Source organism: Choristoneura fumiferana, chromosome 25 (genome assembly GCF_025370935.1).
Source record: "Choristoneura fumiferana chromosome 25, NRCan_CFum_1, whole genome shotgun sequence".
In the NCBI taxonomy this organism is placed as follows: domain Eukaryota; kingdom Metazoa; phylum Arthropoda; class Insecta; order Lepidoptera; family Tortricidae; genus Choristoneura; species Choristoneura fumiferana.
The window spans coordinates 2,130,217-2,142,778 of record NC_133496.1 but is presented as its reverse complement, the minus strand read 5'-3'; the positions used below and the strand labels follow the sequence as shown (position 1 = coordinate 2,142,778).

General features: G+C 37.0%; 1 protein-coding gene across 1 annotated transcript in view; it reads right to left on the bottom strand.

Annotated features, from left to right (window-relative positions):
- The window catches only part of LOC141442535 (alpha-2B adrenergic receptor-like), a 60,612-nt gene extending 49,614 nt beyond the window's left edge, over positions 1 to 10,998 (bottom strand). Inside the window, exons 1-2 of the mRNA XM_074107555.1 lie at positions 10,993 to 10,998; positions 10,393 to 10,542 (exon numbers count right to left, since the gene is read on the bottom strand). Of these exons, the coding sequence (XP_073963656.1) occupies positions 10,393 to 10,542; positions 10,993 to 10,998 (156 nt within the window). The remainder of the gene's footprint in view (positions 1 to 10,392; positions 10,543 to 10,992) is intronic.
- Positions 10,999 to 12,562: the final 1,564 nt, after the last annotated feature.

Here is a 12,562-nt window from a genome sequence, read left to right as displayed (position 1 = left end):
ATTACTATCGACCCCTGCGGCATAGGGAGGGAGGGCGTGGCGGGCATGGGCCGCGTGCCCTTTGGTGGATTGCTGAAGCTGGTTTGCTGTTCATTCTGTAACATAGAAAGACAAACTTGAGAATAAAAAGATGATGATGAAATAGCGGAAAAACTAAAACTATAACGATTAACGTGATCTGAATGACGAGCAAACCAGTCATTTGGTAGTCTTTTACCTTAAAGGCATACATTTCTTGTAGCGATTCACTGAATAGCATTTCACCTGGAACTACAAAATTTCAATAGAATCTTGTAGGTACAGTCAAGGGCAAAGATATCGACACAGCCAAAGTTACAAAAATATTAATTATTAACATTAAAGCCGTGTATACATATTTTTGCAACTTTGGCCGTGTCGATATCTTTGCCCTTGACTGTACTTGACGCAATTTTTCGCGTAGCTTTTTACGTTAGTATAATAAATTTGTAGCATTTCGTTTTTCGTGTAGGATTTTACCCTAGACGCATTTCGCCGTGATCGATGTTTGCTTGGGACTCCAATTAATTTGACGCGTTAATTGATGTTTGTACAAAAAATATACTAATACACGATCGAGGTGAAATGCTAAAACGAATAGCGACTAAAAAAAAACGGTACAAGGAATTTGTACTTTTGTGATAAAGAACAACTAATAAAATTAAAATATGCAAACAGTCAACCAACAGCCTAAACCAATGTAGCTAGAAACATACATTTCTTAGCCATATGTATTTATTGAGGATCATAGAGGTGCTAAATAAGAGCTATTAAATACTGTTTAATTTTTTAGTCAGAGGCTACAATAAACAGAGAAGGGATCAATAGAACACATCAATAGAGAATAAATAATAACGAAAAAAAGAAAATAATGATCTTTTGGGACCATCATAGGTACATCAAAAAAAAAATGCATTCAAAGTCAAAATCAAAATATCTTTATTCAATTTAGGCTATAACAAGCACTTATGAATGTCAGAAAACAAACTACCACCGTTCGGAAAAACCTCTGTTGAGAAGAATCTGGCAAGAAACTCAACGAGGTATATAATTATTTTTTAAACAGATTACAATATTATTAAGAATATTATTAGTGTGATAGGGTGACTAATAAAAGTGACCAAGTGCGGGTAGTGTGATATTATTAAATCTACACATCACAAGTGTTTAACACAACTTTATTTTTAATACAGTAGGTTCGCTATTTGAGGGATCGCTAATGCGGATCGGAAATTATTCCAAATATCGCTGTCCATGATACAATCATTAACTTTATAATACACTTAGAATGTCTTCTTGAATAGATTCTGATTTTTAACAAGTGAAAACCGACACCAATTTCAGATTTTCAAGAAAACCACTAGGTATATTATTATAAATATTTTCACATTCTTTATCTACTCGTGTGTGGGCAACGCCAAGGAGCTCTGCATTTAAGTAAACGAGATGCACAGATATTCGATGGGTCCCTACGTATAAGGGCTTAAGTGTAAAATTTTACTTTACAGGACGGGCTCTCGAAGTCAAAAACTGTTCGTAACTCAGAGATGGTGTATCCGAGACTTCTAAAATTTGGTCACACTAGCTAATAGTACTTGTCCTTTAATCACAAAGAATAAATTTTAATAAAATATTCTTCATTAAAAGTACATACATACAATACGCCCATATACGTGAATTTCCGGGAAATAAACTTGTGTACAAAAGACAGTACAAAGATCTATGTGGTACTTTGGCTCATATACGCGCACAACTTAAAATCTTTGTAAAAAATACGTTACCCAAGATACTTGGGAAATAAAAAAAAGTAATACAATCACATTACGATGTAGCATTGGGGTAGCCGCGATCTGCTTGACGTACAGTACAATACTTAAAATGGCAGTTATGCCACAGATAAAAAAAAACCACCCTTACGTTAAAATGCATCTAGTTTGGCCGTTTTACTTCAATAACCGAAAATAATTGAATAACAATGTTTTTTTTATCCACTATCTAAATTATATATAGGGATTGACGTTCGGCTGTCAAAGGCGACGGTTGCCAAATTTTTTCTCTTTGCAATTTAATTCAATTAATTTTTATTTTCGAAGTGTTTCGAGCAAGATATGAGCGAAACAAGTATCGGGTCTTATGACCCCGTTGCAGGAGTCAGTAGGGTATCTTCAGAGATTGAGTGTGGGCAGCGAACCAAGTCGCTATCGTTGGACAACGTGAGTATGCTGGAGTTTTCGCCGATGGCTCGACGAAGTGTCGTGTGTGATGAAGATGCCATGTCGGCTGTGGGCTCGCCATCAGAGAAGAAGTCTGGTGATCCCAGCGATGATAGTTGGGCGTCTGATGCAAGTTTCGTCACTGTGGGAAAGAAACCCAAGCGTTTACGGAGCTCCAAGGCTTTTGATGCCGTTCCGCATATTGAGCGAATGCCCGATGAGACTTTTGAAATCTGTGTGATATCGAAAACTGATCTGCCAAAACAGATGGTTTAGCCAAAGTTACTACAAGCCAAAGGCTTAAGGGTATTTTAAAAATAAAGTTCTTGGGCCCCTGTAAGGTACGCATACAATTTAGTATGAAAGAAGAAGCAGAGAAGCTTTTATCGGCAGACGAGTTCAATAATGATGACAGACGCGCTTTTTGGTCAAATCAACTCATTTGCAGTTACGGCATTGTTAAAAATGTTGAGACAGAAGTAAACGAGGAGGAGTTTATGAAGAACATTGTCAGTTCGGAAGATATTTTGTCTGTAAGAAGACTGAATCGCTTGAATAACGATGGTCGATGGGTGAAATCTGAAGTTATTCGTCTCTGCTTTAAAGGTACTTATTTGCCTCCTTATGTTTATGCATATGGATGTCGATTTAAGGTGGATCCATATGTTTCTCCGGTTACCCAATGCTCGAAATGCTGGAAGTTTGGACATCTAATCAGGTTTTGTCCATCAAGCAAAATTGTATGCCCGAAGTGTGGAGGGACACATGCCAATTGTGAGACAACTGAGTTTAGATGCCTTAATTGCAAAGGGCCTCACATGGCTTTAAATAAATCTTGCCCAGTCTTTTTGAGAGAAAAGAAGATAAAAGGAATAATGGCATCTGAAGGTTGTGTTTATAAAAAATTATGGTTATATATGCAAGAAAATAAAAAAGAGCTTGTTACGTCAACAAAATTGACTCAACCTTCACAAGATGACTTATCTGTTACGTCTGCTGGAAAGACGAGAGCTGGCAAATCATATAGGGATGCCGTTCTGACCAAGCTGGTGAACGTTGATTATGAGTCTGAGTGCGTCATAAGTCCTCCTGTGGTTAAGAAGCCAAAGAGTCAAGTTAGAACAGGGGTTGATAGTCAACACGAAATACGAAAGAGAAAGATGCCAAAAAGAGTTCCAGTAGAGAATGAGGACGAAGATCCTGTTTCTGAGCAGCCACAAAATGTCTTCACTGAAGATCAAAGTCAGAAGAAGGGCAAGAGGAGTAGAGGGGTAAGAGGAGAGGGAAGTTGTTTTGAGAGGTTTTTTGAAAGATTAAAGGATATTTTGATGTCTAATGAGAACTGGCAGGAGAAGCTTAAGTGTCTATGTAAGTTTATTATTGAAGAATTTTTGAAATTGTGTAAGAAGTTTTTTATGGATTTTGAGTTAGTTAAGATTTTCTTTACTAACATCAATGGCTAGGTATAATCTGAAATCCTACTTGAATATAGTACAGTGGAACTCGCAAAGTATTAGGCCTAAGATAACTGAGCTTGAACTTTTTTTAAACAGAGAAAAAGTTCACATTGCGGTGATTAGCGAGACTTGGTTAGATAATAGTTTAGTTCTTCGAATTGGCTCATACAATATATTCAGAAAAGATAGACTAGATTCGTATGGAGGAGTGGCTATCATTGTACATGATTCTGTAAAAGCTCAGTTATCTCACATTGCTTTGAACAACACTGGTATTGAAATTATTTGTGTTAAAATTTTAAATTGTGCCTTCTTAAAGTATATTGTATCTCTATACTGTCCTTCCTCAGTGCGGACGTCGCAGCAAGATTGGGATTCATTGTTCTCTTTGTTTTCTGAGAAATCTTTAGTCGCGGGTGACTTTAATGCTCATCATTCCAATTGGTCTTATAAGTGTGACTCAAGAGGTAATCAGTTATTTGATTCGGCGCTCGAGCATGGTTTTGTTTCCCTTAATAATGGAAAACCGACGAGGGTTAAATTTGTGGATGGTTCACTTCGAGAAAGCTCTCCTGATGTCAGCTTTTGCACTTCGGACATTGCTGTAGATTTTAGTTGGGATGTGTCTAATGAGCATTTGGGTAGTGATCATCTTCTTATTAAATTAAGCTTAAATTACAAGGATGACCCTCATTTTGTACAAAGAATGAATTTTAAAGGCGCAGATTGGTCAGGCTATCGAGACTGTTTAAAGGAGTCTTTTAAGGATGATTTCTTTTTGTGCATAATGATGTTCAGATATTATATGACATTTTTGAAGCTCGTGTTAAGGAAGCGTTAACCAAAAATGTTCCTATGGTTAAAATTTGTACAAACCCTACGCGCGATTTTAAGCCCAAGAGATACTGGAGTCCCTTGCTTTCCAAGGTTGTTGCAGAAAGGCGGCTTGCGTTGGGTCGATTCAGGCGAAACCCGACTCCCGATAATTTGAGTTTTATGCAGAAAAAGGTTGCTGAGGCGCAGCGTATTATTCGAAATGCCAAATCCCAGAGTTGGCAGAAGTTTTGTCAAAGTATTGGTGAAACTACAACTGCGTCGGATATGTGGAATCAAATGAAATGGATGAAAGGCTATTCTCGGTCTGGTATTATTGCGTCAAAAGAAAGTCAGCTGAAATTATTGCGCTCTCTTACGCCTGACTATGTGCAATCCGAAACACCTATGTTTTGCTCAGACAATCCTTTTCTCGAGATTGAATTTTCTTTAGAGGAATTTAATAGTTGTTTAAAAAGAAAAATTCTGCGCCAGGTGTTGATGGGATAACGTATGAAGTGATTTTCAATTTGCCATCTGCTGCCAAATTATTTTTGCTCAAGTTGTATAATCTAATCTTCATGTCCGGTGTTGTGCCTAAGCAATGGCGGGATATTCAGGTCATACCTATTCCAAAGTCTAGTCATATGCAAGATCAGTTGGCAAAACTAAGGCCCATTTCTTTAATGTCCTGTGTGTGCAAAATTTTCCATTCCATGCTGGGGAAACGTTTAGAGTGGTTTATGGAGAAGAATGAGGTTTTTTCCAAAGATATGGTAGGCTTTAGAAGAGGCCAATCGTGTGTGGATTGTTTAGCTCGCCTTATTTCTTATGCACAAATCGGTTTTTCAATGAATATGTCCACCCTCGCATGTTTTTTGGACATCGAAGGAGCATATAATAATGTGTCGGTAGGAAAAGTTGTAAACATTTTAGATTATTTGGGAGTTGGTGCAAATTTTTGTAAGTATTTATGGACTTTCTTGAGTGAAAGACATCTCATTTTACGAGACCAAAATACTGACTTTTCCATTATTCGATGGACTGATAGAGGTTTGGCCCAAGGAGACCCTCTTTCTCCTCTTTTATTTAATATTGCTACATATCAAATTTGTCATAAGATAGATAAAGTTCATATTTCACAATATGCGGATGATTTTGTTTTGTATATTAGGTCAAAGTCTTTGCAAGATAGTGTTGGTAGTATGCAAAATTCATTGTGCACAATGGTAGATGTGTTAGATAGTTTAGGGTTAGACGTTTCAGCCAGTAAGTCAAAATTCTGCGTATTTAGCAAAGGTCATAAGGTTCAGCATGTAAGTCTTGAAATTTGCGGTAGTCAATTGTGCTCTGATATCACAGTCAAGTATTTAGGAATGTGGCTAGATAGGTCGTTGCGTTGGGGAAAACATATAGGTTATGTTGTTGAAAAAACTCAAAGATTTCTTAACATCCTGAAAACTTTAGCTGGTGCTTCTTGGGGTGTTCATCCTAAGCACCTTCGTAGATTATACATTTCGTTGATTCGTAGTAGGATGGATTACGCTTGTTATTTGTATAATAACAGTGCTAAGACGCATATGTATAAGCTTGAGAAAATTCAAAACCAGGCTCTAAGGGTGATTGGAGGGTTCATAAGGTCTACGCCTATTCACGTCATGGAAAGTGAACTGTGTATAGCACCTTTGTATGTCAGAAGTCGTTACCTTGCGTTTAGATTTTGTTTAAAAGCTTTGACCTATTCAAATAATGTTACAGTTGACATGATCCGTGAGTTGAGCAATGTTTGCCAAAGCGGATATTGGAATGGCAGGAGGAAACCATTGCTAGCTGATGTGTTTGTAGAGGTTTCTGATGAGCATATTTCCTCGTCATGTCCATTACCTATGTTTAAGTTAGATATGTGGGTGTCAAAATTCCAGGTAAGTGATGTTTTGTTTAGTAATCTAGAATGTATTCAGGGGCTAAACGTGAATACAATCGTCACGTTCTTCGTCTGGAGGTAATCTTAGAGCTGGAAAGAAAGTATTCCAGTTTTCATAAAATATTTACTGATGGATCAAAGTGTGGTGATAAGTTAGGAGTAGCATTTTTTGATCCTATTTGTAATAAAAAGGCACAATTTAAAATCTCTCACGGGTTATCAATTATGTCTGCAGAGCTTTGTGCTATTTATGAGGCCTTGTCGTTTGTTCATGTATTAGGTTATCATAACATAGTGATTTTAACCGACAGCAAAAGTGCGATTCAACATATAGCTCGTTGTACATCGGGGAAACGTTGTTCTTCTACGGCTTACAGAATTTTGGAACTGATTTATTCCTTCCAAAATTCTGGCAAGTGTTTAAAAATTCAGTGGATCCCTTCACATATTGGCTTAGTAGGCAACGAGGAAGCTGATCGACTAGCCGCGTCTGCTGTTAGTGAAGGAACAGAGATCGTGATTGCTCCTGAATTTTCTGAGGTAATTTTGCGTTATAAGAACAAATGTCATGACCTCTGGAAAGAGCATTTCGACAGCCGGTCTCAGTTCAAGGGTATTTGGTATAGGACAATGCAGTCTGAGCCTCCTCATGTACCTTGGTTTGATTCTGTTAGTCTCTCCAGAGCAAAAGTTATTTGTGCGCATAGACTTCGATCTGGTCATGTTCCTTTAAATAAGTTTGCGCATTTAATGAGAAAGGCAGAGTCTCCAAATTGTGTTGAGTGCGATGTGGTTGAAGATGTTTTCCACCTATTAATGGAGTGTGTAAGGACTCGAGCCAAGAGGAATATGTTTTACTCAATTTGGAATGTCAATGTCTTAAATGTTGGTATTTTCCAAGCCATATTGTCGGAGCCTTGGTCGCAGGCTGCTAGATTTGTATACGGATTTTTAGATAAGTAAGTAGACAGATTTGTGGTTGACATTGGTTCCGAGTTTGTGTAAAAGAATCCGTGCGCAGGTTTGCCACCCTGTGGCAGGGGATCCGGTGGTATGGTTTGGAGGACATAGCAGTCCCTCTTGGCACGAGTTGTTACTCATTTAAATCTTATAGCTGTTGTGGTGTTTTTATAGTTAAGGCCTTTGGGAACTGACATGTTCATTATCGTTTGATCAAAGTTCCATAATAAATAAAGATTAAAAAAAAAAAAAAAAAATATATAATATTATTATATATATATTTATTTATAGATACTATAACGCACAAACCAAAATTGAAAAAAAACACTGCCCTTATAACATACGACTCATCGATTTGCTATCTATAATCTGAATTTCGTAAAAAAGATGCACAGATATTTAAAATGCTGGATTACGTACTTAGTTTAAAATGCAGGAGCTACTTTGGAAAACACTTTTACGCCATGTCCCTATTTTTTAGACCATCTGCGGCAGTGAAATACCTACCTTAACAAATCACTAAACTTCATTCGCTCAATCGAGCTATGAATATTTGCGTTTAATAACCATTTTAATCTATCAAAGTAGCCCCAAAATTTAATAAAGTAACCCGTTTACGGTTCAGAGATATACTCGTACACTTTCACCTTTATTTACTATATATTAAATAATATTGACATTCATAATGTAACATAGCTGTCAGAAAATGGCACGAATCATACAAATCACTATGATAAGTAAGGTAATTGCGCAGTTTCGTGTCACAGAGAAATATAGTCGAAAACACGCTATGCTTGTAAACTTTACCTATCCTTAATAAGTGTCTAATCTAGGCAATGAATTAGTAAGTACTAGAGTTTACCCGCAGCTTCGCATACGTAAACTATTCGATCTTATACAATTGAAATTCCGGGATTTTATAAAATTCCCCTGGGATCCCCCAAAATTTATAACGTGGTCTTCACTGAGGTTGTGTTAAGAACAACTGTCCAACATTTCAAGACTAAACCCAGCATTTGAAATTTCAAGATTTTATCCCTATCCCGTGGGAATATCGGGATAAAAAGTAGTCTATGTGTTATTTCAGACGTGCAGCTAAGTAGGTACCTACATACCAAATTTCAACCAAATCCGTTAAGCCGTTTTAACGAGAAGGAGTAACGCACACACACACACACACACACATACAAACTTTCGCATTTATAATATTAGTAGGATTAGCTTTTGCTCGCGATTCAGTCTGCATTATAATTCGTGCAATTCCGAGGGAACTATGCAATAATATATGTATATCTTCTTGGATTCTCAAACTATCTGTATACCAACCTTCATCTAAATCGGATGAGCGGCTTAAGCATGAAGAGGTAATAGACCACAGACAGAGCTACTTTCGTATTTATAATATTACTATTAATAAGATAAGGAGTAAAGATATCAAATACTGTCGCTATAGCAGCATTACGTGAGAGAAAGTTCTGTAATATTACGAATCCCTATCTATTTCTTGTCGCGACCTTCGATATAATTAGCAAATAAGCAGTGAAGAAACACACACAAATCCATCTATCACCACCACCATTACTGACGCGTTTCGAACTGAGCTCATCTTCAGAGTGACAGTAATAGATTATTTGTGTGTGTTCTTACATGTGTGGAGAGGAAATGAACACGCATATTTTTTTAGCTATCGTATCGAGCAGGAAAATTATTTTAGTTGATATGTCCGCAAGTAACGAGGGTTATACTATTCTAGCATAATGTATGAATGTCTATTTGTTTGGGCCTGTCTGTCTATAGCTGAAAGCACTTGGCGGTTTTCAAAATATGAGGACACAGAGCGACAAACAATATAATTCGTAATTTTTTCATTATTGTAACAATATGGGTATCAAATGAAAGCCAATAATTAGCTCGTTCAAAATATTTAAAAATGTTCCAACACTTTTAGCTGCCATTTCCCGGAAACATCAAAAAAGTACGAAATAAAAATAAAACAAAAACCCGGCTGCCTAATATGCCTGACTAAACAAAAACTAAATAGAAATCGTCTAGTAGTCTAGAACTCTATTGAATAACTTACAGTAATAAAGTTCATGTTTTCAGTCAGTCGTTTTTTTTTATTTAATGGAAAAACATTGGCTGCGGGTATTAAATTTGAGATCCTAGGCAAGTTCAGCAGTGGAGATTGATGATGAATGAAAATTTCAAAGTTTCTTGATATGCATAATTATCAAGTAGAGTAGCAGGAGCAATGCTCTCGATAGGGACGAATGGCGGGTCAAAGGGGACGCCTTTGCCCAACAGTGGGACCTTTAAATAACCCAACCTAACAAACAAAAAGTTTATTGAATCAGGCGTTACTTTGCGGAGGTCCATATCAATGAACTAAAATAATTTCTTTGCTCACCCGCGACCTTACGATAGCTAAGCTTATGCAAAATATGCGTGTTCATGCAGTTCTTCCACCTCCACACTGTAAGAACACACACAAATCACACAAACCCATCTATCACCACCACCACACTACACTGACGCGTTTCGAACTCAACCAGAGCTCATCTTCAGAGTGACACAACCGTACACCATGCTACCAGTTGTTAGACTTACACTGTAGTGTGGTGGTGGTGATAGATGGGTTTGTGTGATTTGTGTGTGTTCTTACAGTGTGGAGGTGGAGGAACTGCATGAACACGCATATTTTGCATAAGCTTAGCTATCGTAAGGTCGCGGGTGAGCAAGGAAATTCTTTTAGTTCATTAAACAAAAAGTTGGAAAACTCCCGACTATGTCACTTCCAAGTTCAATATCTCAAAAACGGCTGAACCGATTTCGATGAAACATAACTAAGAACCATCGCTAAAAAACCTGCTTTCATTCAAATCGGTCCACCCGTTTAAGAGCTACGGTGCCCCAGACAGACGCACAGACAGACAGACAGAGAGACACACAGAGGTCAAACTTATAACACCCCTTTTTGCGTCGGGTGTTAAAAAAAGTTTGTACTTACCGGCCTAGGCCTTGGGGTTTTCCTGATCCCCCGCCGCGCACGCGCCTTAGCTGCGTAGTATATCCTTATGTACACGAACACCATTATACAGGACGGTATGTAGAAGCTGCCAAGCGCCGAATATATCACGTAGCCTATGTCGTCTGACACCTGAGGACAAAGGAGACGGTATGACATTAGTATCATGATCATTGGGACTCTAATGGTGCTCCCACACTTGCCGTTATAAGTGTTATATAACGTTATAGAACATGGTTTATAACGTTGTATAAAAATTGTTACCATCATGCAATCATCATCCCAGCCTATATACGTCCCACTGCTGGGCACAGGCCTCCTCTCAGAACAAGAGGGCTTGGGCCATAGTTCCCACGCGGGCCCAGTGCGGATTGGGAACTTCACACACACCATTGAATTGCTTCGCAGATTTGTGCAGGTTTCCTCACGATGTTTTCCTTCACCGCAAAGCTCGTGGTAAATTTCAAATGTAATTCCGCACATGAATTTCGAAAAACTCAGAGGTGCGAGCCGGGGTTTGAACCCACGACCCTCTGCTTGAGAGGCGATAGGTCAAACCACTAGGCCACCACGGCTTTTTACCATCATGCAATATAACTTTTAAAATGTTACACAACAAATTGCAAATGCAATGTTATATGGTGTTATACAACATTTTTATACCAATGTGGGAGCGTTTAAAACATCTAACGAGATGTAACAAAAGTAATAAAGTGTTAGACAATGTTATCGTGTTTTATAACGTTATACAAGGTGTTAATTAAATAATTAAAAACTAGAAAGTAGTTTGCTCAGAATCGAGAGTAGAATTGATTACACTATAAAGATTGTTTTTTTGAAATCTTTTTGTATTTTTTATTTCAATTCCAAATTTTTTGTTACTTTTACGGTCATCCCGTAAAACCCATATCGAAAATATACAAACTGAAATATAGATGCATAGAAAAACCAGAAAAATAAGACCAGCACACTGGACACTGATACTGGACTCCAGTGGTGGTGTAGTGGTATAGCACGTGGCACGGAATGCCGAGGACCTGGGTTCGATTCCCAGAGCTGGTCTTATTTTTCTGGTTTTTCTATGCATCTATATTTCAGTTTGTATTTTCGATATGATTACACTGTGTTTTAAATTAGGTTGTGTTTATGTTTTTATATCCATTTTTCATTGTGCCCAGTCTAAAAGTTACGACTGCAACAGGCGCCAATTAAATATTTTAGTGAGTTTGCATATGATTTTGATAGTTTAATACTGGCCGGTTTACTGTCACTGTATGCTTTTCTTCTAAGAACGTCAAAGCAACTGACAAATACAATTCATGAATGTAGAGTTAGAAATGACAATCTTTTAAAATACAATACAATACAATACAATAACTCTTTATTGCACACCAATACAGTAAACAGTACAGAGAACACAAGTATATACATAGAGATTTTCTAAGGTAAGCAATAGGCGGCCTTATCGCTAAAATAATGAAGATATTAAAAAATAAATTCAATCAATTTACTTAAATTAATAGTTATTTGTGCAACAAGAGAGCAAAGTTGTTTTTTGTTGCGAGTGTTGATTTTGAATCCCGAGTAAGCGAAGGATTCTATAATTGAATCACGAGCGTCAGCGAGTGATTCTAGGTTAGAATCCTGAGATCAGCAAGGGATTCAAATACACGAGATGCAAAAAAACTTTGGTCTCATGTGACACATACAATTTTTCACCTCAGCAGCGAGAACATAATTTAAATGTAACATAAGAATAAAACCACATATACCCTACCTGTTTACAAAACAAACACATTTTTTTTTAAATAGAATCCGATTATTATCAAATATAATAATCACATTTAAAACCATAAAAAAGAGTCCAGTAGCTACAATACAAATCTCATACTCATAACATGCAATATGCATTGTAATTTGAGAACTTCTTGTACTAATGTCACACTTATTTTTTAATACTGCAAAAAGCCTCATCTCGGGGTAATTGAAAAGGTTGAACAATTTAAACCTTTAAATATGAATTTTATTAAGATTTCTATTACATAAACATAATTAGATTTGTTAAAAATTCATTCAATTTAACAAATATTTATTCCAACTGTAGAGGCAGTATACGGAATTCTTTTTTTAAAAAAAAAACAAGATAAGCGGC